Here is a 25189-nt window from a genome sequence, read left to right as displayed (position 1 = left end):
ATTAGTAGTACAACTAGTAAAACCTACCTCTCATCCTGTAACTCTTGTATCTTTTGCTGCATTTCTTTACAAAGTTTGGTCTTTTCCTCACAATCTTCTTTAAGTTCTCGAACTTGTGTCTTGTACAGAGTCTAGAATTTCAAGTTGGAAAGAAAAGAATATGACTTGCAAATTCTAGCTTGAAGGTACGCAAAAAATGATACAAGATGACATTGTATGCAATTCTTTAATTATTCAATTAGAGTATAATTGTGCAATGTCTTCTCTAAATTTAACTAGATGTCATCATTTTTCACAAATATGTTTTGGTTATTTTGCTTTTTTGTTCTTTTTTTTAACTTGTATATCTGTGAATAGATAGATGTATGATATACATTTTATATGTTGGTAAACATACTGTAAAGAGAGTCTCAATGTGAAAATCACTATTTGATAGTAAATCAGAAATATCAGAAGCAAGGAAAATAATTAATTCTTTTTCTACTATTTTAGATCTTTGTCTGATACAGGTAGGTATGTAGAATTTAGACTTTAACCATACAAATCCATGCAACCAATGTGAAGAGCAAAAAGAAGTATAGGAGGAAGGGAAAAACAGATTAGCAAAGTATTTGAAATTCAAAGTTTAGTGAAATCAGTACAAATATAGTGTTCTAAAGGAAATGAAAGAAAAATTCTATTGCTCTGTAAACTCAAATGACTGAATACAGGTAAAGTGACAGTCAACAGCAAGTGGACTTAGTGCAGGGATTTCGAGACAGCCTGTCTTGCTCTGGCCCACCCACAGCAGTCAACTGACCTCAATGCTCCCTTTCTCTCCTTCAGTGTGTACAACTTTTTGATCTACTAAAACTTCAGACAGTCCTTCTCCTCACTGACCTGAAGACCACAGTAAAATCTTAAGTTTCCTTTAATTCTGAAACAAGCCTTTTGGCCTCTACCTGCCATGTGGCTGGCTGTGCACTGTTAATATAAATTAACCTCCATATGCTAGTGATGATTTTTAAGTACAATACCTATTTATTCCGTTGTACCTTATCACAATAAAGCAAAATGTTCCAACAGATCTCTACCAAGTTTGACTGTAATGCAAAAATTTTCTTCCAAGCCTTAAATGCATATGTTTTGTCACACCACGTGATTCTGAGAATACAGCTCTTCTCTTCCATGCAGCATGGAAGAGATGCTGAATGCAAAAGGCTTGAAACATGCAGAAAATTATTAACGCTGTGGAAAAATGAGCTGTTTGACTCCTCCATCCCTCTGAACTGTGTTTGGGACTCCCTTCCAAAGCTGGGACATTTCTTAACATGAGCTCTTTCACACTGCTCAGTGATCAAGAAGAAGAGGCATGACATAACTGCAGACAAGACTGAAGACAGACACAAGAAAAAGAATTAGCTTTGGGTTAGAGATGTGAAACACCTGATGGCTGAGGAGGAAGAAGAAAAGCTAACACTGTACTTAGTAAACAGATCAGTATAAAAATAAAGAAGCATAAAACATACCGAGAAATACTGTTCAGCTTCAAGTTGGTCTTGAAGCTCTTTCATTTGTCCATCTGCATCCTGACGTTCCCTAGAAAGGAATAACATACTTTAAAAGAGAAGACACGGAGATATTCCAAACCAGTACACAGAAAAGACAGCATTCACACTTGTAAGTTCTTCAGTAATTTCCTGACCAAAGCACAGTCGGCAATTAAACCTGAGACTTCCTCTGGGTACCAGCTTTCTTTTTCACTTGTGCAGCTGAGAATACTGCACTGATAAGTCAGTTTAATGCTGTTAACACACTAACTCCAACAGCATCACATAGTTTAACCAGTAAGAGACACTGATAAAGCAAACCGCCACTGACAGAATCTTATTTCCATATAAAATGTCACTATCTGACAGACTGCTGTGGGTCTCTCGTTTGTTAGAGCTCAGTCTGTGAAAACATGTCTGTATTCTTTGACGTGCACAATTTCTTGAATTCATCTGTTATTAAAACAACTCAGAAAGTCAATTAGTCAGTCCCACAACAAAGAAAAGTAACGCAGCAGAAAAGATTTCTGCCAGTGTTTCACATTACAGCAACCGTCATATGCAGCCGCCCTCTACATAACCGCATCTTGCTGACAGAAAAGATAAAGCACAAGACGACAAACCACAGAAGTCATAAAGGAGCTAAGAATGGCATTCCTCTCATACGTGTGCTAAACTTGTCTTTTCATTCACAAGAATGTTCTTCCTGTTTAAAAAATATTATTTATTTATTTGCTCATTCATTCATTCTCAGGTGCAAATATTACTTGTAAGGTCATGAAGAACTGCTGGGATTTAACACAACCCCTATCTGAAGGTCCAACAGATGTGTTTAAACATCTTTAGTACTAGATATTTCCATTTCTACGCTTCACAGCTCTGTACTAATATTTATTTCCAACTCTAATACCCCCTTCTGAACTAATAATGCTAGTAACTTTCCTCTTCACTGAAGTCCTACATAATTTAAAAAAAAAAAAACAAACAACCTAGACTTTCTGTTAAATAAGTGTTTCTCTGAAGTCCTCATGCTCTTGTGTTTAAGCTGGGTTTTTTTAAGATTTTCAGGATAAGAAACATCTTTTACTACAAATCTATATATTGCTGAACCTCTACGACAAATCTCAACTAAAGTCACTGTAAATTATTTTAAACAATTAAGTTTTGCACTGTAGAACAGCATATTCTGTGAAGCAAGTTTTTAAAACTAAGATTGCTCTCAGCTTTTGCTCCAAACCAATTACAAATCAGCAACATTGCTAAAAAATATAGAGCAACTCTGCGTACTTGCGGAGTTCGTTATTTTGTTTTTCCAGACTTAATTTGATTTCCTGAAGATGGTTATTCTCCTGTTTTAACTGCTTCTCTGACATTTTCAAGGTGTTAACCTGCTGTGTTTGCATCTTGAGGTCATTTTGAGTGAGACAGCGCTTTTGTGTTTCTTGCTCTATTTTCAATGTCAGGTTTTTTACCTGAAAAATAAACAGAAACCTGTGAATTTTACAGACCTACACAGGAAAGTAACATTTAAACAGTGTCTCTTATTGACTTCCTCTACATTTTTGTACAGCATGCACACACCTTTTGATAAGTCAAAGCTGTTTCCTGAATAAAGACATTAGCACACAATAAATAAGCTATTTTTTCCATGTCAATCTCACAGCATTTTACATTCCAGAAGAAAAGCTTTTTAAGATCAGTAATGCTGAAATATTTCAGAAAAATGAAACCACACTCCGTAAAGTAGACTTTTTTAAAGCTCCAAATACAGAGAAGGAAAAAGTTGCCTTTTCATTCACAAACATTCCTAAAAATAGCTATAACAGGAAAAATATTAGGACATTGAAAATCAGGTTCCACTCAAGACTCCTTTTGTCAGTGTTCCTTACATCTTCATTTAGTATATCCTTTTGCCTAAGGAGCTCGTTGATTTTCTGTTGTGATTGTTTGAGATCACAGTCCAACATGGAGCGCTGCTTTTCAGCTTCTAACAACCGATTTTCTACTTTTTGCTTTAAAGCTCTCTCTTCCAAAAGTTTCTTCTCCATTTCTGTGAAGTAAGAGATTTAATAAGTCAGTCAGTGTAAACCAGGGGACTTTGGAGAGCAAGGGGAGGAGGAGGTCTGTCCCACAATAACAATAAACAATATGTTTATCCTTTAACGCTGAAGAGAAAGATTGCTGAAAAGTGATTCATTAAAATTTTGAAAGTAAACCCACACCCAGATGATGTTTTTGCAAACATTCCTGACTGATGGCTATTTCCTACTTCTGAGTTTCAAGATAAAAAGGGGAGATTTTTAAAAATACTTCATCTAAATCTAGTGAAGTGTTGTTTTGACCATGATATAATTTGAAATCATTTAAAGAGTTGAAGCTGTTTGGGAACCTCATATGCCAAGTGATTCAGCCATTATTACTGAATCATTTTTGCTTCTTTTGAACATCTGCACGCTCAAAATTTTTGTGAGTGCTCTGCAATTGGAAGGACAGGATCTGTAGGTAGCTTTTTAAGTAGCTGCAATAAAGATAAGTCATTTAGTTCAGAAGTAAGAGCCATGTTCTGGAACTATTTGGTAATTATGCCTCTTTCCAAGAGATTTCAATTGTCACGAGATGCACCAGAATACATACAGTGACTGTGGAAGCCTAGCAAAGACTTTGCTATTTCTAACTCTATCTGACCTACACATTTTAATTGTTAAGTTGCTGACATATATTTTATTTAGGAAGACACAAAAAGGTGTCAGAGTACACTGAGTAAGAACACAAATCAGCTCTTAACAAAAATGTTTCAAGCAGTTTTAGTAAAATAAACTTAAGAAAAATTAATTCAGAAAACACTAGCACAGTAAAGTTAATTAGTGATGTGTGCAGAGAACGTGTTTTACTCTGACACTAAATCAATTTGTCTTTGTCCTTGCTTTGCTGGGTTAAAGGGACTACGACTGCTTTTTACGACACTAATTCTATTTAAAAAGAAGACGGGAATCAAGGAAAAAAGCCTATACTTAGGCTTCCATTAGCATTGAAAGATTATATTATCTATTTACACCTAAGTCCAACTGTGATGTCAAATACCTACCTTTCATGGCTTCAGATTTTGCTTCCTCTATAGATTCATAGATCTTATTTTTGTCTGCTAATCGTGCTTTTGTGGCTTTATGTTCAGCTTCTTCTTGTTCAAGGTTCTGCTGCATAACTTTGAATTTATATGTCATATCTATTTCCATGTTGCTCTTTTCCTGTTAAAGAAGAAAATTGCATTGAAATAAAACATTAAATACATCAGGTTAAAGACAAAATTTCGGACAACAGCTTGGAAGTATGCTAAGAGTAGAAGGGGGAGCTCAGACTCTAATTGAGAACTCATTTCTTTTTCTATGGATGGCAAAGTGCTCCAGAAATGCACAATGACATCCCCAGTTGCAAACAGTTACAGAATTACTGCCTTAACAACCCTCATTCTGTAGTAAGAGCAGCTCAAAGATTAAGTTTACTGAAGAATTTTTTCAATATCTTTCTTTCGATGACAAATTTGTTGAAGAAAAAAATAGCAGAAGCTTTTTTATTTTTGGTAATATTGAGAGTTAAAAAAAATAAAAATCAGATTCATTAAATGTTACTTCTGCACTGTTAAGCTACACATTGGAGTACAGGTACTTTAGAAGTATAATGTATTATGATCTTAAGGGAAATCCTGTCTTTTTTTCCCCACTTGGCATATTTCAAAAACAATAACTAAAAAAAAAACCAAAGAAAAAGAATAAACTCTGAAAACAAGGCTTATTTTTAGCATAGACTTTGTCTCCATGTCTCAAGTAATAAAAGCACAAATTTAAAAATTCCATAAGAATGTAACACCAACGTTCACTCAGAAGTACTGTTACCTTTTCTAAATCTGTGAGTTTTTCCTGCAATTGTCTCTTCTCCATTTCCAGTTTGGCTAATGCACTCTTTCCATTTTTCACTTCTTCTTCCAAGCTAGATATTCGACCTAAAAATGACCAAAACATCAATGAAGCTGGGCAGTGTGTGAAAAAAGAATCTATTTTATCTACTCAGAGGTAAAATTTTTCAAATGTAACAGCTTCTGACTATTAAGAACGTCTCCCTTTGGGGTGATTTTAAGAGTTATCAATAACATTTTATAAATATTATCACATATTTTCTCTTAGTTACAATTTAAAGCTCAAATAACATCATCAAAACCTATTTTTATTTCTGAAACGAGAAGCAAGCTTCACTTCAGAACTTTCGCGGGAATACCTTGTAAGTCACTGATAATCTCTGATCCATGACTTCGATCTCTCCTTTCTGATTCTAGAGCTGACTGAAGATTGAGAAAGTCCTTCTCCAGTTTGAGTTTAGCATTCTCTAGCAGGCAGTTCTTATCTTGTAGTTCTCGATTATTAGCTTCCAGCTGCTGGATTTGCTTTGTGCTTTCTGTGTGATTCTTCCTTAACCTGGCTGCAGTATCAGACTCTGATCGCAGCAAAGAATTAGCTTCATCCAACTAAGGATTGATAAAAACATACTTCATCAACAATTAAAATATAACAGCTACCATTTTTACTACAGAATTACTAGATTTTATGGATTAAAGAAATAAAAAGAAATGTATTTTAAGATTACTTTTGAACACCAAAACATCACAAGAAAGAACAGCTTTTGAAACTCCGTTACACATTTCGACTCCCCCCACTACTAGTAAAATCTGTAGTTCAAACAGCTATTATTTTAAAATATATATATAAAAAAAGTTGGCATGCCTGTCTTTGTAGTTGATTGATTTTCTCATTGGATATTTGAGAGTTCTGATTCCTCTTTTTTAAATCTTCAAGCTGGTCTTTCAAACTGTTAACTACAACAACAACAACAACAAAAGATCAACATTGTTAATGACCATCATGAAAAAGCTCTAATTTGAGCCATAATTCATTTGGTTTATCTTTTAAAAACCCACCTCAAAACAGAACCCTTCAAGCACGGTTCAACATACCCTCATTTTCCAAATTGCGTTTCTTATCTGCTTCATGTTCTGCTTTTCTCTGGTATTCTGTATTCTTATGCTGAAGAAGAGCCTTCTCTCTTTCTAACTGTCTGACTGCAGACTCTACATTCTTCCTTGAAGTTATCTGGATGTATTTAAAAAAACCACCACTAATTACATACAGAATAGCGGTACTCTTTACATGAAAAAAAGAGAGCTCACGCACTCAATTTAGTCTGTAATGGAGAAAGACACAGTCTATTTGCTTGCTGCAAACACAGCGTATCACAAGACATAGTCAAATCCAGCCCAGGACGACTACGGCCAGGAGCTTTTACAATTTAAAGGCTGTTTTATTATTTGGATTTGACAAACCTAGTAAACCTGCCAAGCAGCGACTCAGGAAGCAGAGTAACACATGGAATGTAAGGGCTTGACATATGCCTGGATGAGCAATGCATTAAGTTGTACGCATCCACCACAGATATGACAAATTTGTAGTAGCACTAAGGTGCAAAGCTGGGCAAGGAATAGGGTCCTTTTACTGACACGGTTTGAACGCTACACAGAAAGGCTTTCCTCTTCTAGCAACACGACTCTCACATTTCAATTTTTAGAATCATATATTGGATATTTAAATCACACTGTCCTCCAACTTAAAAACACTGCAAAAAGCAAATTCTGGAAACAAATGTGTAGCTGTAGTACAGAAATCATAATGTAGATATTTTAGCAGCGATAACAATTTCATGCTTGTGAGTATCAAGAAATCAATTGGCATTACTTGCCATAAATACACAGCAACTCAAAAGTAATTTGCTGTTTCCCAAGGAAAAAAGCCACACACAAACATTAAAGCTCTAATTCCAATAAGAATAACTACAGACTTACCTCTTCATCTAGCTCTTTCACTATCTTCTCTAAACGAGTGTTAGTAGACCTGAAGAAATTTGAAAAATATTCTTAAACCCTGCTGATTATACAGAAATTAGAATGTTTAGATGTGCCTCATTAATTTTATGTAAGATACTCTATTTTCAGCAATCACATGAAACTTCAAGGACTGGGGAAATCACTCAAACAATAGAGATTCTTATGGAAAAAGAAATAAAACAGTCATAGGACTAGCAAGAATTAAGCCAGCAATTTACGGTGAGGTCTGCTTGCAGTGGATTAAAATGCTTTTAAGCATTTAATACCAAAAGGTTTAATAAAACTTTTTTATAAACATACCAAACATGTCAAAACAGTCTCACCTGTACTTCTGTTCTAGTTCATCTTTGGCTTGTAATTCATTACTGAGCTGTTCTTCTAGCTTGCTTAGTTTTTTCTGAAACTGTGTAAAATGTCAAAAAAGCATGGCCCACATATAAAAATGCTATCACATAAAACAAGTGTAATTCAATTAAATAGCAAAAAAAGGGAAAGCGAGGAAAATTAATTCAAACTTCCACTATATTATTTTAAAACCATCAGCAGAAGGTTACATCTTTACAAGGTATTAATCCTGATGATTTTAAAGATACAGATCCATAGCAACGACATTTGCTGCATGCCACATTAAATCCAACCACCTCAGAATTATGTGCTACAGATTGTGAGTCATAAAATTTCTATTGGCAAAGAACATTGTTAATTGGCCCTTTGCTGTACTCCTTCTCTGTAGACAGAGACTCTGCACTGCAGCAGAATTTTTGGGATAGCCTCTTCTAAATAAAAGTGAAAAAATAAAAAGGGGGGCACATGACCAAACTGGACAATATTCAGAGAATATTACTAAGCATGCTCAATGACCTCATGTAAGGAAGAATTTCTTAGTTTAACACATACAGAAGCTAACAAACACTTTTCAGGGTTGGGAATGCTTTGTTTTGCTTACTAAAATAGTAAAAAGAAATCATGAGTCAAATACCCAAATTTTCCTGAAGTAAATGATAAATAATAAATTTTGGAATCGTCTCATGCCTTCAGGCTTTCAAATGCATTAATTTTCCTCCCTGTTCCCTCCTCCTCTATCCCCCCAACATAAAATGTAAAAAAGTGGTTTTCTAAACACTTTACAATTGTTACAATTAGAAGATTCCCAGAACAGGGACACTGAAAAGGACATCAAAACTGGAGAGTCGTTGCTTGAGAAAATACAAATAAAAAAAGTTGTCAGAAGTAAAATGCAAAATTTTACCAACTACGTTTACTATTACAACATAAAGCAAATATCACGAATGTGACATTGTATTTTAGACAGCAGTAGCATTTCCTTTTAAAAGAGAACTTCTAAAACTGTTGATCTATTCAGCAATGTCTAAACCTATTCATTAATTCAGCAATGACAGGAAGGAATGAAGTAGAGTCTAATAAACATTTGCATTTCAGTTTATGCTGGTCAATACATAATGCATTTCCTTTACTTATTTTTTAAACTTTGAAAAGGAGTTATAAATTTTAAGTGATGTTAACAATATACTATCTACACTTAAATGATACAAATGTTTAAATAACATAATGAAGTAAGTACATGAAAATTCCATAGCATTCTCCTGTCATCTGCAAATTTAAATTCAATTGTCAATCTTCAAAAGCTGGATAAACGTGCTCCATACACTCACTTCAACTGAGAGCACGATTTAAACTTTCCTTTATCACTGCAGGTAACAATTTAGTTTTCCAAACTCTGAATAAATCTGTCCATGAATCACTCGGGCAAGCGTGAAGCCAAAATTCACAACCTTCCCAAGAGTGATGCTGTTTGTGGCAAACAGAGCCTTGCACATTCGTTTTCCAAACAAATTCTAAATGCCAAAAGAATTCAAGAAAAATCTGTATTCATTCATCTTTATACTATAATACGTGAATCCTTGAGAACAGCTGTTTCAAAATACAACTGGTTTACTGTTAACAATTTGGTGAATAAACATATAAGATACTTCACATTCATGTAAATTATGTAGGAATTTTTTGATTCCTTTCATAATTCAAATAATATACTTACCTCCTTGCTGTCCTGTAAATAGAAAATATCATTTTTATTGAGGATCATTAAAAGACAAAAAGCCCCCCACAAAATTTCTTGAAAACTTATTTTAGACTTTGTCTTTTCTTAACAGACTTAACAAAATTAGTTAATCACACTATCAACACTTACGAAAAAAGGCACTAACCTCATTTTTACTAGATTGCACGGATTCATTTTCTCTGCAAGACTGAGAGGAGTCACTTAGCAACCTGTCAAAAACAAAAACAAATCCCTCCAGCTCTTATTCAAGTTTTCAACAACTCTGGCAACCTTGCCAATCAACTCATTTTAATCAATTCTCTCGAGTCTTAATTTGTCCTACACTATTCTCAGCTTCTTTTATTTCAGTGTGAGTGTATCTTTCTGATTTGAATCTTTTCTGAAGTATAACATATGTTTTCAAATCCACAGCAGTTTATAATTTTTTAATTAATACAATTATTTCTTAACTATTCAAGTTGAGTCCTCGCAAGTTATTGTCTTCTGTAAGCTTCTTCCTGAAGTTACTAATAAAAAGCCATTCTAGAACTAAATTACAAATCTATCAGTACTTTCACCCTAAAAGATTTTTCTTAAGAGACTATATAATTTTGTGCATGTAGCAGTACTGTGTTTAATCAGTTATCAAAATAACTAAAATAGTAGCAAATGATATATTCTACTTAAAACTCTGCATTTTGTATCTTCACAATGGGACATAAATGAATATAATGCAATGAATAAATTATGTATATAGACTGGAAAAAAGGATATGATATAAGAAAAATCTGCAGGTGTATTTCTAAAAATGCATATTCAAACTTCACGTACAAATTGTCTCTATAGTAAGTAAATCCTATAAAAGGCAGTTGGTTTCCCACGAAGGCTTTGGGGATTGGAAAGGTTTCCACGTCTCCCTTGTCGTCCTCAATGTCATCAAAATTACTGCTGTCTATATCACTGCTAAGCTCAGGAACAACAGGAGCAGCAGCTATAAAAAGGGGAGAAAAGATCAACTTCACTCCAAGATTCAGCCACTTGCTATATACTAGTATCTTTATAATGTTAAAAAGCCGACAATAAGTTGTCCTGCTAGTTAAGTATCTATTACCCATGCAGCAGATCTGTAAATATTACTGTGAACATTTTTTCTAGAGAAATCTACTTGTACATTAGTTGCTTAATGCACAGAATATCTAATGCGCAAAATGTATTTGCTAAGGTAATCACATTTGTGAATAGAACTCTAAATACTATCATCATTTTAAGAAACTTTAGCATATATATTACTTCAGAAGTTCCAATCTTGCTCATCATCTAAACTGACATGCTATCAAGTTCACAATGCCTTAAAAGAAAAGCAGTAAACCTCACAAGAACACTCTAAAACTACTGTCTTAACTACAGAAAGTTAAGAAAACCACCACAACAAAAAAGCCCAAAATAAAACAACAGAAGCCACAAAGAAACAGAACCTAACATACATTCTTTTTAGTCAGAATTCTAAAACATCCAGTTTTGTGGTTCAAAACAGAAATCTATACATTAAAAGCATGATAAAGGTGAGGATAATTCCAGTAGGATAAATGTATATTTACTAACCCTTACTGAAGGAGTTATAATACAAATGATAAATAGCAGAAGATTCTTGATAGAAAATACTTAATTCATACAGCCTAAAGTTTTTTTCATTTCTACTATTGCAAATCCTGAATAAAACCAGAACTTTTAAGCTAATTTACTCACTCTCTCGAATGTTGTCCCAGTTCCACTGATCACTCTTGAAGAAAGGGTGATGCTTTATTTCTTCTACCCCATTTCTCCCCAGTCGCACATCCCTAAACACAGCAATTAAGCCAAATTCACATTAGGAAAAACAGCACTTGGTTTTTTTTTGTTATTTAAATTCTGCCTTGCTCATAAGCAGCAAAGAAACTTTCAGTGAGGATTGTCTGTGTTAACCACATTAATGGTCAAATAAAAAAATAAAAAAATTAAAAAACCACCAACCACTGATCTCTAGTTTCTTATATAAAACATACTCTGTTTCTTAGCGTGCACTCTCCTTGTGACTACTAAAATGTCCAGAATTTGCAATCTGCCACGTGGGGAGTAAAGCAAGAAAGAGCGCACTGAGGCAAAAATGAAAAAAAAAAAAAAAACCTAAAAACACAAACAAAAACCCAACACCCTCGGGGGGGAAAAAACTGCAGAAGTTCTATGTCTGCCAAACCACATGACAAACCTTAAGATGCAAGTGAAGGAAGATCTAACTTACTGCACAGAACAGTTATTCAAAGCTGGACTGAAATAAATCTTTCAAGAATTCCATCCTCTGCCCCATAAGTAACCCTGACACATCTTTTCCTGACATTTGCAGTGAAGTAAATCTTAAGTGCAACAAGAAACTTTTAGTATGACCAGAAGTCGTCTCTCTCAAAACTATCTGCAAGAACAGAACATAAAAACAATGTGTGTAAAAGAACTAATAAATCACAGGGGCAATGCTTATTCCTTCTTTAAGTGCTCCAGCAGTGATCACGCATACGGACAGAAGGCATCCGTTTCAAATGAATCGCTCAAGCACTGTATTAAATATAAACAGGAAGACAGACACACATAGTGGAAGTACACCTTGTTGCATTTACATTATGAAATTCTACTCATATTTTCTCTCTACTCTTCAGCTACTAAGGGTGAAAAATGCTGCTAAAGCATATCCTTCCTGAGTAACCATGATCTTGCTCAACAGAGCAATCTCTCTTTGAATGCAAAAATCATTGTAAGGTGGTTTTTTTTTTCCTAATCCCTCGTTCTATAAAGGCTAGGTGCTCTGCTGTAGCCAAGTTCAGGTGACCATAGCAAAGCATGAGGTGGCATCATCAATCCAGAGTTAACTGTGGATCTACAGCTTCTTCTTTTAAAACAGAGAAATTGAAGATGATCTCTGCTTTCTGGAACTAAAGCAAATATAAGTGTTCAAATCAAGAACAGGCTTACACAGCTTAATGTCAATAAACGGCTCGGTTCCACAAAGGAAAAACTCTAGGATCTATTTATAGCCAAAACAATAGCCTTGCTGGTTTGTTAGCTATAGTTGTCAATTAATACAACACAGCAAATGAAAAAAAGTTCAAACATTCTAAGAAAGCTTAAACACAAACTCAGTAAATACATGTTTATTTTCATAAAAGTATTTGCTTTCATTTTTTTTTCAGTACCACCTGCTTAGACACTGAGTACAACAATTTGGTCCATGCCTTGTAGCTTACAAATTATTTTCAACCTTACAGGTTTGTTACTGTTTTATACACTGCAATTGGAAGGATTTGTCTGGCACAAATTGCGTTGTTAACAAGAGCTGTCAGAACTGCTCATAGAAATAAAATACAATACCTGGAAAAAACACCCCAAAAGAAAAACTAGAGAACAGGAGATTTTGCAGAAGAGATTTGAAAGAGATTAGGAGAAGTAATGGAAAGAATTAATTTTTACAGTGTACATATGCTAATACCATCCGAAATAAAAATAGTACCAGAATTATACATACACTTACCTGTCAGTTAAAAAGGCACAGATGAGGTTCTTTGCATGCTTAGAGATTTCCACATCATCTGGGAAATGTAATGAGTTCTTATGATCCATAATTTTACTATATGTTCCTACTAATGAGTCTGCATAAAAAGGAGTATCGCCTGAAAAAAAGCAGTAGTAAATTGACTGTGATTTTGGGTCACGTTCAAGTCATGGAAGTTGAAAGACAAATGATATAAAGAAAAGTCTATAGGTAGTTTTACCTAAAATTAGTATTTTACTTAAAAAAAAAGAAGGTAGAATGCAGGGTACAAAATAATGTATACTATCAAAAATACTCGTTCCTCAAAATGCCTGTGTTACAAAACTAAACTGTTTTCCATCCTGTGTATCACTACCAAAATTTTGCCCAGTGAATTACATCTTTTGTTCTATCTGAAGACTATCACTGTGTTTTCTAATTTACGTGATGGCTGACCCCCACATAAATCCCCATCTTTAAGAGCTTCCATGGCTATAATGGATTGAAACTCATTAAAGATTTGCTAATGCACAAAGACTGTTTCCAAGGCTAGCAGGTCTACCCTGCCTACCCCTGGAGCTGCCTAAGGCAAGTCAGCTCTGAGCAGGAGACTTCACAGTGTGTTACTGCACTGTTAAACCCGTATTAATAAATCTTGTTGACTGATAAAATTATATGAGCTTGGGTGCCCATATTAACATGGGCAGGTGGCTCTTTAAATTATAGCCTTTCTTCACACAAAGGTTTGCAGCACAGGCTTTAGTTGAATCTAGTTTCTTTGCAGACATAGCCTTAAGAAAGGGAAAATTGGAACAAGTGAAAAGAATCGGTATCGATAAAGGTAACGGATGTTCAAGTTAACCAATAACATTCTGAATATACAAATGGTTCAGGTCAGCAATCAAGAGGTTGCATAAATCCTTTCTCACAACTAATCCATAGGTTTAATAGAGAAGGTAAACAATAAATTGCGTGAGCTAGGCACTTTCCCCTGTCCCGGTGTGCTGCGTGCAGGCAGGGATCCCCGGCAGGACAGCCAGCGTGCCGACTGCTTGCTTCCAGCAAGGCTCTAAAAATTTCAAAAGCTGCATACAGAAAAAAATGTGCAAACAGACCAATGGACAAAACCCATTTGGCTATCCAAAGGAATATAAATGCAACAATCCTGCCTTTAGCCTCTTTCTGTCATTTTATGGCAAAATCAGAAATTAGTACATACCGGCTGGAATTAAACTTCTAAACTTTTAGTAAATTCATTAGGTTGCCATACCAGTACGTCGTGGGGAGGTACGTGTGTGTAATCACTGTAACTGATTCCACAGGTATTTAATGCTGCCTCCCTCCCTTTTTCCAAACCTTCCCCTTCCCAGTTGTCTTCAGTCTCAAAACCAGCTTTGATTTAGGCCACACCTCAAAACTACCCTAAGTCACTGAACTAAAGGAGTGTTGGGATTCATCCTCTGACCCACATTTTAGCTTTTAGTTAAGTGCACAATAAAAAGTAGTACCAATTTCATTAGTACTGTGTCTGTACTAAAACCAGAACATCAGAACGCTTTCTGTGCTTTCTTCAAAGTGTAAAGTTTTAGAAGGCTGTGGCCAGAAATTGATACATAAACACAAACAAAACCAGATACTTTCCACCAATGTGTGGGGTATGGTGAAACCAAGTAAGGTTATCGAGAGAAAACCAAGTGTGAAAGTCCACGAAGGCTTTTAAAAACAATTGCTGTTCATGGGATCTTGAAACTGATAAAGCTATTTAAGTCTGGAAATGACAACAGTAACATTGTTTTATGTTACATGCTGAGGATGAAAAAGAAGAAGTCTTCAATAGTCAAAGATATTTCAAACCATTTTATCAGCGCCTGCCTCTTAACAGTATGTATATGGGAGTAAAAGATCTGTCTTGAATAGTCTCATTATTCCTAGTGCAGCCCTGAGGAGAAGGACTTGGGGGTACTGATTGAGGAGAAGCTCAACATGAGCCGTCAGTGTGCGCTTGCAGCCCAGAAAGCCAACCGTGTCCTGGGCTGCATCAAAAGAAGTGTGACCAGCAGGTCGAGGGAGGTGATCCTGCCCCTCTGCTCTGCTCTTGTGAGACCCCACCTGCAGTACTGCATCCAGCTCTGGGGGCCCCAGTACAGGAGAGACATGGAGCTGTTGGAGAGAGTCCAGAGGAGGGCCACGAAGCTGATCAGAGGGCTGGAGCACCTCTCCTGTGAGGACAGGCTGAGAGAGTTGGGCTTGTTCAGCCTGGAGAAGAGAAGGCTCAGGGGAGATCTAATTGTGGCCTTCCAGTACCTGAAGGGGCCTACAGGAAAGCTGGAGAGGGACTGTTTGTCAGGGAGTGTAGTGACAGGACAAGGGGGAATAGGTTTAAGCTGAAGGAGGGTACATTTAGATTAGATGTTAGAAAGAAATTCTTTACTGAGAGAGTGGTGAGGCACTGGAACAGGTTGCCCAGAGAAGTTGTGGATGTCCCATCCCTGGAAGTGTTCAAGGCCAGGTTGGATGGGGCTTTGGGCAACCTGGTCTAGTGAAGGGTGTCCCTGCTTGTGGTGGGGGGGGGGTTGGAACTAGATGATCTTTGAGGTCCCTTCCAACCCAAACCATTCCATGATTCTATGACTCTATGATTCTAAATACAAGGACCAGAAAAGCGGTACTGTTATTGAAGAGAAGCTGCATGTTTTTCTAGACACGATGTCCAATGAATTTGACTCGAGCCTCAAATACTGTGTTTGTAAACAAAGTCACTGAAAGAAACCATGTTGCACTGTCAGACAGGAAATCCAACTGAGATTGGAATATGATGATTGGAGAACAACAAATAAAAAAATTACAGGGCATAACTAGGCCCTGTAATTGTAATTACAAGTACCAAGGTGAAGCAGGTTTTAACATTTCAAGAAGACTGCATAGATGGAAAATCACATATCCATTTCAGATGAAGAAAGAGACTCAGATTGGGGCGGGGGAGGGGAACACCAACAAAAAAACCCCAAAAACCAGGAAGAAGGCTTCATGAAAAGCACAAAGAAAGATGACAAGAATTCAGCTGACAGACTACAGTGTTAATCACACGTAGGACTAAGGCATGGCTAAAACTGAAACAGAAGCAAAATAGTTATTTCACTCGCATCAGGAAAAGTGTGTGAAAAATCACAAAGTTAATGAAAGCAAAGTTTCCAGTCCAGAGTAAACACAAGAAAAAAAAATTACATTGAGTACTAAAAGCAAACAAACAAAAGTAGTAAAAATAGTGTAGTTTCAAAAATTAAAACAAAGATATACTTTGGGAGGAAAATGAAGTATGAAATATGAGAAATTTTCCAACACAGAACTCCAAACTCTAGGGATAACTGCACCAAATAAAGCCCTTCAGCTTAGCAATCCATACTGAAACCTCTGAATAACATCACAATGTGTTGCACTGAAATGTAGATGTATTTTTGTCCTAATTGGGTACAGGCTCCCCCATATAACCTAGATCCTGCAAAAACTGTACTTCTCCACTTTCACTTTATAAAAATGCTTTCATTAGAAGGATAAAAAGGGGAGAATCCTTTCTCTTGGATACAAGGGGGGAAAGAAAAAGAGGAGGCTCTGAAAAAACATTCTGGACAGCTATGTCCTTTATTTTAGTATCTGAAGAATTTTATTTATTGCTAAAATTGTTTATGAGAGACTACTACTTATAAAACACACTTTTTGTAAGTCAAAATGCCTTAATTCTGAAAGACACAGAGATTGTAATAGCATCATATATCCAAATGTCCTTACTGGATCAGGACACCAGAAACATCAGATCTGCAATATTCCCAGAACATGCTGATTTGGATTTTTAATAATTATATGCTCAATTCCATCCTTCTGTAATCAGTATTTTGCTACCAGACTATAATACTGAACCTCACTGTATTTTAAGATGCAGATGACTCATCTCCTTAACAGATTATATTCTATGTTAGTTGCCATAGCAGTCCAGTGTGTTTTACTGGAAAATCCTGACTCAAGCATAAAAGAAAGATCAAGCCATACTTCCACAGTCATTTTGACCTAACAGAAGCCATTGCTACTGTCCCTGAGGTGGCACAAGCATGCATGAGATGGTGAGGTAGCTGACCCCAGTTAAAACGATTCTAAGAATTAGTTTTAAGCTGAACCAAGCCAGGGAACTAATCACTGAGCAAACACGCAAACAGCTGTGACAGCGTAAGAGCGACAGAGCGCAAAGGGAACAGGAATAAAACAACAGCATCAGCCAAAAGTCAGAAGCTGTTAGATGAGGTACAGCCAGCGCCCCTGCAGCAAAGTACAGCTGAAGGTACAGTAAAGACTCAACGATAATCTCATTAACAGAAGAAATCACTACTCACCAACTAGCATCTCAAAAAGGAAAACTCCTACGGACCACCAGTCACATTCCCGTCCGTAATAACCATCACCCCCTTGCGATTTCAAAACTTCGGGCGATATGTAGTCAGGGGTTCCCACAGCCGTATCGCAGCGCACCATACCTGTCTGTGCAACAGTAAGAATTCAAACAGCTCAATTAAAAATACTTCTGAGTCTTTAAACAATTAGCCTATTAATAGACCAGAAAAACAAAAAAATATAGCCCAAAATATTTGGAACGTGTTTGAAATTCATTACTTTTTACTCCAGAAGCAATATGGACTGACATAACAATTCCTGACAATGTGCTCTCCCCTGCCTACTCCACAGTGGTTTTTCTTGATTACATCTTTCAAGAACCAACCAATTTTATTATTTTTACCACTGGCTTCCATATGAAGCTATACATCATATCAGACTCCTCCTTATCTCACTGAATTCAGGGACAAACTTCAGAATAATTTTGACAAGTTATGAGTTCAAGGCCCTACACAGCAGATAAGTAACCATTTTGTCTAATTCAGACAATAAATCAAGTTATAGGTAAATTTTTATAGTCACATCTGGTTTTTATTTAAATATAGGAAAAAATGTAAGAGGAAAAGCTATTTTTAAAGAAGAGCAAAATTTTTGTGGTTTTTTTTTAAACTTATTTTTATTAGCATATTAAAACAGTTGTATTAATGGAATGATTGTTCATCCTCTTTGCTTCACATTGAAAGACTAAAAATGCAGGGGCTAAATGACGCAGAAACATTGCCAGGTCTGCCAGCATGCTGGTTCAGACTTACAAGCCTTGTTCCCTTTAACCAAATTCACTGCATTGATTCCAGAGAGACCAGATGGATGAATGGAATGAAATGAAATGAAATCCTGGATGAAGTTAGAGAAGTACCAAAAATACACTCATCTTCGATTCTGTTTCTCAACCTCAAGTCTTTTTTAAGTCATCTTACACAGTTCTACATGCATTTTGCCATCAGCTTTAGCTGAATATTAATATAGAATATTAGTAGCAACAACTGAAGTCAAAATACATATCTGAAGAAAGGAAGAGAAACATTTTGCTTTTGGAACTGTATTGACATGTAAAAATTAGACACCAAATTACAACATTTCTTTTCACACACAATGTGAACTGCAAAAAACCTTTTATTTACCTACTAAACCAGAACCCTGGAAAGTCATGAACTGGCAGGCAAAAACTGAAGTGATGACTAAGTACTACAGAGACCTAAGGAGTCGTTCAAATGTCCTCCTGGCAAATGCCTATCTTCTTCTACAACTCCATGCTGAAGCCGAAACCTAAAGGAAATTTTAGCTTCTCGGTTCCAGAATGAAGAGCAGGTTAACTTCTGCTTTCTATACTATGAACCAGATAACACATAGCTTGATCATGCTGGAATAAGAAAATGAAGTTAACTCTTTTCAGAAGACCTAATGCATTCTTTGGACAAAGAAGAATACAGCTGAACACATTTTAACACTGGGAAATAAATGAAAGCCCAAAGGCTCCAGCAATCTAAAGCTGAGCACATTCAAAAACGGATCCAGCACATGGCAGGAACCACTATTTGATCATCCTGCTTGTAACAGCACTCTGTGCACAAACCTACAGGTCTTCTCTGAAGCTTAAGCCCCTCTTTGCTTTGAGCACTAGAGGAATTGCTCTAGGCTCATGTGATTCTGCTGATCCAGTAGGACTGTGGCATCTTAATGAGGCCTCCAACACTGGTGCATGTTTACCTCTTCCTTATCCAAATGCAAAATTACAACAAGGGAAAATCTGAATCTTCATTTAGTGATCACTGGCTGAAGCCACCTAAATCCCTCCCTGCATAAGAAGCTTCTTTAAAAACAAAGTGACCAAAGCACTTCTGAAAGACTTCTCTGACGACCACAGCTTCAATCACAGTCTCATCATCTTGATGCCTAAGCACTTAATAACACCCCATTCCTCTGTAATTAATACACCAAAACAAGAACACTTTTTAATATGCTATACATGTTGATATTTTATGAAGTCTTATGCAAAGAAAGCAAAGGTTGTGCCAAAAAGAAGCCAGCCCTACCTCCGTCTGATGGCTGGTATGTAGCAACAAGAAAGCTTCTTTCCAATGACATTAAGGATGCTAAAGAACTCAGGTAACAACACCTTAAGTTTTCAGACAAAATGTCAAAGAATTGAACAGTAAAACAAAAAAGTATTTCTACAGTTAAAAGGGCCCTGTGTGCTAACACCAGTTTTCAATGGACTGTATCTATCTGAAGCATATGGAGTTGGTTGTACTTACTCCCCCGTATACTTTCTGTCTCAGGAACAAATCTAAAAATGCATTTGCAGAATCACAGAACAGCCCAGGTTGGAAGGGACCTTGAAAACTCATCTAGCCCAACCTTTTGAGGGAAAGGGAGCCTAGATGAGATTATCTAGCACCCTGCCTGATCACATCTTGAAAACCTCCAGTGATGGGCACTCTACCATGTCCCTGGGGAGGCTGGCCCATTATGAAATGAATATAATATTTCCAGATTTCTGTTCCTCTCATTTACACACTTGGTTCTTTCAAAGAACTTGGGCGTTGCTCTGTATTTATTTTTAAGTACTGGATACTCTTAATAGCACAGTCAGACTAGCTTCCGTGATCTCTGGCATCAAAGCCAAGTAAACAGGGAAGTCCTCCCTGTGCATTACGTGGCATCTTGACAGTCCCTCCATTCTGCAAGATGACTTCTGCTTTCTGTCTTTCAGCATCTGAAGAGATCTAAAGGGTGCTGTTTTCTCTGGACAAAGTGTTACTCCTGTGTTCCAAATACTAAGCTTCTGTTTTATGCCCAAGTAGCACACTTTCTTTAGCAGTTCTCATACAGAGCTTCCGTTCAGGAGTCTCAGGCCAGTATTTTACCTGAGACTTTTCTCATCACCTCAAAAGATCAAGGTAGATCTTGGCACTACATCTCAAGGGAGGCTCCTGCAGCTATACGAGAGACGTGCAGTTCAGAATTTTAAAAGAGGTTGTCCACGAGGCACAGCATGTTCTTACAGCTTACAACAACTTGGCGGTGAGTGTTTCCTAGCATCCTTCAGAATTATTATGTTGCTGAAGACAAAGCAGTTCAGTTTTCATCCTCAGGAGGATCTCCATCAGACCTGAATGACTGGCTGTCTTGGACCAAGGCTAAGAATCAGGCTTTCACTCCCTCATGAAGTTCTTTTCAGTAAATGAGAGCCGGAGAGTGCTTGTGCGAAAACATTGGGATAGCTCAGATCAGGTGTTAATACTGCACCTGGGCTTGCACAGCGTGCTGTGGACAACGAACTGAAGCAAGAAGGATCGAGCAGAGTCTTGGATGAGCTTCAATGAGAAATAACTTGAGTTCTATAAAAAGGAACACGTTCCTCCTTTCAACTAAACTGCCTGAGCCAAAGCGATAACCCCAAATGGCAAACACCCTTTCTTTCAGTCACATCTTTTTTCAACAGATATCTTCTAAACCTGTGCTCTTCTAAAAGCTCAGTTAGCACAAGACAGCATTATGTGCTGAGCCTGGCAGCACTGGCAGCTCCTGGCTCTACAATACCTACCGAAGCCAACCGCGCTACTGTCTAGTTTCTTACAGAAAGCCTGAAGATTACAGTCTGGTGAAACCTGCCTTGGGCTACCTTATCATACCTAAATACCAAAAGGGAACTACAATTCCTACTAAGCCTTTGAGGCCAATTCCATTCTTTATTCAATTATAGAAATACTCACCTTGTTGTAGATCTTAAAAAGAACAAAAAAATACAACACACAAACCTCAAAACCATCACAACTGAGTTACATAAACAGGACAGTTCCTTTTATGTTGGAAAAGATCACAAAAACACTCAGCAGTTCTTTTCATATACTGGTAAGGAGGAATTCTGCTACAAGTGTCTGGACTGGCCTTGAAAACTTAAGAGGACGCTGAATTCAATTCCACAGCAAAGGTCAAAAAACATCCCTCACCAAATTGCAGCAGAATTTTCCTGGGCTCTCAATAGCATAAGGAAGATACTAATGTGCACAACTGCTAAAAGAACTCCAAATCAGAAAAAAATAAGTAAGTGTTGGGTAAGCATGTATTTTCTAGAAATCATCCTGCCAACATCAATATTATATTTACACAGCTGGGATGTGTTCGTGTTTTGTAAGAAGTAGCATGAGATTTGGAGACGATCCAGAACCTCTCAACTTCTAAAGTTTCCTGTATAAAAAATTTTTGCCATTCCACTGAGTCTGAGAAACATGAAGAACTTAAAATGTAATCTGTTAAAAAATTAACTTCTTTAGGAGATCACTAGTTCATTGATGATGCCAAGTCGAGACTGGAGCTCACTATAACTCTATATGAGAAATGTGCACGCACGTCTCACATTTATAATATGATCAACCACATTTTAGTTTTCTATTCTTTCAACAACAACAATGAAGAAAGAAAAAAGGAAAAAAAGGCTTAGGTTCACCATTTCTGGGATCCCTAAAACAGCATAAGGGATCACCCTTTTTTTGTTGATTTATATTACGAACATCAGATTCCCTTAAGACCTACAGTCTATTGGCTCAAAACCAAGATTAAATTTTTTAAGGACTAAATTAAGAGAACAAGTACTACTTATGATTTTTTCAATTAAAGTAAATGCTGTCCCCTAGAACATAGGCAAGTAAATCATCAAAGTGGAGATAAACAATCTATCTGCCTTTAGAATAACAACTACAATATCAGCAAAACTAAATAGACTACTGAACCTCAATAAACAGCTGTAGTTGTTCAATTAAGTTAATATATTGTCACAGGAAAGAAAAAACCCCTAACCAGAGACAGTACTTCTAGATACAGCTGAAGAGACATTAACTTAATGATGCAAATGCAAATTAAGTAGATTGCAGAGATTTTATCAAGCAGTGACTAAACAATACAGGAAAAAAAAAATCTAACACATTAAAGCAAATAAGCTTAAAAGGATCATCCTTGCCAACATTAATACAGAAACCTTTCAAAGGCCAGCCAAATGATAACACACATTCATACAGAGTTTTGTTAGAATCCATTATAATTTTTCACAAGAAGAATACATTGCATAAATTACAGCATAATATTTTTTGTCAGGGAAGATTTTAAAAGTGCAAAGTACAAAAGGCAGCTTTATTTTTAAGTCTCCTTTAATAACATAAGGTATTACATCCTGTTAACAATAAAGTATTCCTACACAATCTCATGAGAAAACTGTATCTGTGGCTGTACATGGTAAAATTTAGACAATTAAAACGTATGACATCTTGATGAATAGCTAACATAAACTTTAACCAACGTATCACATACCACTGGTGTCTTACCGTGACCTCATTTTAATGACCACTAGAGGATGCTATGAGAACAATTAGGAAAAAAAAAAAAATAGGGACTGTATATTACCTATAAAATAATTTCATTTACAGGAAAATGTCAGTTTATGAACTGTTCCGAGGTTACTGATGTTGAAACGAGGAGTTGTCTCACAAGCTTTTCAGACATTTGGCAAAAAAATGAACCTCAGAAATTCATAAACACACATGCTTTCAAAAATAACAAAAACTAAGTTTACTTCCTTCTTCCGTGTGCCAGAACAGTTTATTATAGACAAGGTTACACTATTTAAAGAATCCTTGTATTTAAAACTAGGAGACAAGGAACAGCTTTCCAACCAAGTGGACCATTTGATGAATATGCCTTCAGGTATTATAATTCATAAGAAAATAACCTTAGAATTACAGTTTTATAGATGATAAATTATTCAGTTGCATACTTACTTCATCCATTTTCATGCAAGTGCCAAAATCTGCCAGCTTCAGATGCCCATATTTATCTAAAAGCATATTGTCAGGCTTCACATCTCTGTGTATCAAGCCCATGGAGTGAATTGCATCAAGAGCAAGAACAACTTCAGCTGTATAGAACTTGGCCCATTTCTCAGGCACATCATAATTGCTCATAAGGTTTACAAGATCTCCACCTGGCATGTACTCCATTACCATGTACAAGTATTTGTCATCTTGAAAGGCACAAAATAGCTGCAACATTAAAAAAAAGGAAAAGAAAAAAGAGCAATTACTTTTCAGAGACAGCTAGGAAAAAGAAGAAAGCACTTTATCTTGAAGTTTCATCAAACCTGAGCACATATTTCAAGACTGATGTAAAGTAACTTTATTTTTTATATGCAGATAATCTACACTATTAATTATGACAGTACCTGAAATTTACTGAACTTCAAAACACCATCATTTTCATACTTAAGAAAGCAAAAAATATTTCCTGATTATTTTAGTAGTATGAGCCATGTATATACCTCCATGTTTCTTGGCATTAAAAAGTATCACTGACTCAAAATGCAAAAATATTGGAGCATCATGTATTGATTTGAAAATAGCTCAACAGTGAACAGCATCTTAGATTGTTTCTAAATTTTATATATTATACATCTGTCTCTGTACATATTTAGAAAAACACTTGTCACTACTGTTTTTGTCCTAAATCAACAAGCAGAAAGAAAGAAAGAAAGAAAGAAAGAAAGAAAGAAAGAAAGAGAAAATGTTCCCAAAGACAATTATAATACAATACAAAGAAATTATCCTTAACAAGTTTCCTTCTTAAACTTACTGAAAGTAAGTTTAATCTCTTTAAAATATATTTCAGACCTAGAGTGCTGAAGTTTTAGAGATTTCACCCAGCGATCAGCAGGTCTGAAAATGGCCCAAACCAGCGAAAAGCATTACTATCAAATGTTCAATGACTGGTGTGGAAAAGTCTCTGAAAGTCTCTCACCTTATTTCTCATGGAATACTGCTGCTTTACATTAAAAACTAAAATCAATCACATTTTTAAGTTACCCACACAAAATTCAAAGGCAATTGAAAAAGAGGATGAGTGGAAAGGAGGAAATCAGAAACAGGGAGTTTGCTGAGGATGAGGAACCACGAAAGATAGGAACGTTAGTAAGGAGATTTGACATTTAGATTAAAATTTACTGTATATTAGTGACAGAAGACCTATATTATAAATACATATTGTAATACATATATATTACACTGTATTTGTTTTCACAAATGGACAGTACATACAATATGATAATGCATTTGGTCATTAAAAACTAAATTAAAATCCAAAATAGTCTCTGTATTCTCACATATAAAGATATTAATATAACACAATAATAAATAACAACACTATGCCTTTATACAGCACTTTTGTTATTGCCCTCAAGGGATTTCATTAAAAAAAAAAAATCAAAATTATCTAGGGCTCTGGTTTCACTTGTCTTTCACATAAAAAAGAAGGCACAGAGCAGCAGTGTGATCTGTCCCAGTTTCTAGCTCAGAACAGGATCTACATTTGCTTAAAACCAGCTCTACGTCCTATCCCACTGGACCACATTACCTAAATATATCACACTGATACACTTCATCATAGAAGGCACAATTGCAACTACACTTTAATTAATTTGCTATTTACAAATACACGCACACATTTATATCATGCTTGCTACATATTCCTTTGAGAATTGTCATACATTTCTCGTTACTTTCAACTGCATGTGAAAAATAAAAATAATTCCAGACAGCTACTGTCATAAGAGCAAAACAAAAGAACTAAACAATAATTCATCTATTTCATTAAGTATTTCTGCTGAATATAAGCAAGAAAACAGAATATGCTCA

The 25189-nt window shown here is 36.0% G+C and overlaps 1 protein-coding gene across 4 annotated transcripts in view; it reads right to left on the bottom strand.

Annotated features, from left to right (window-relative positions):
* Positions 1-25189, bottom strand: part of ROCK2 (Rho associated coiled-coil containing protein kinase 2) — a 104862-nt gene that overhangs the window by 16996 nt on the left and 62677 nt on the right. For all 4 annotated transcript variants that reach the window (XM_054821630.1, XM_054821632.1, XM_054821631.1 and 1 more), the window contains exons 5-21: positions 23285-23545; positions 17453-17597; positions 13071-13209; positions 11261-11352; positions 10346-10505; positions 9681-9744; positions 7779-7858; positions 7414-7462; positions 6532-6667; positions 6302-6393; positions 5799-6045; positions 5420-5526; positions 4615-4774; positions 3419-3579; positions 2817-3001; positions 1509-1578; positions 28-131 (exon numbers count right to left, since the gene is read on the bottom strand). In XM_054821630.1, the coding sequence (XP_054677605.1) occupies positions 28-131; positions 1509-1578; positions 2817-3001; positions 3419-3579; positions 4615-4774; positions 5420-5526; positions 5799-6045; positions 6302-6393; positions 6532-6667; positions 7414-7462; positions 7779-7858; positions 9681-9744; positions 10346-10505; positions 11261-11352; positions 13071-13209; positions 17453-17597; positions 23285-23545 (2252 nt within the window). The remainder of the gene's footprint in view (positions 1-27; positions 132-1508; positions 1579-2816; positions 3002-3418; positions 3580-4614; positions 4775-5419; positions 5527-5798; positions 6046-6301; positions 6394-6531; positions 6668-7413; positions 7463-7778; positions 7859-9680; positions 9745-10345; positions 10506-11260; positions 11353-13070; positions 13210-17452; positions 17598-23284; positions 23546-25189) is intronic.

This window comes from Grus americana, chromosome 3 (assembly GCF_028858705.1).
Source record: "Grus americana isolate bGruAme1 chromosome 3, bGruAme1.mat, whole genome shotgun sequence".
In the NCBI taxonomy this organism is placed as follows: domain Eukaryota; kingdom Metazoa; phylum Chordata; class Aves; order Gruiformes; family Gruidae; genus Grus; species Grus americana.
Note: the sequence above shows the minus strand (reverse complement) of the source record. Positions and strands in the feature narration are given on the sequence as shown.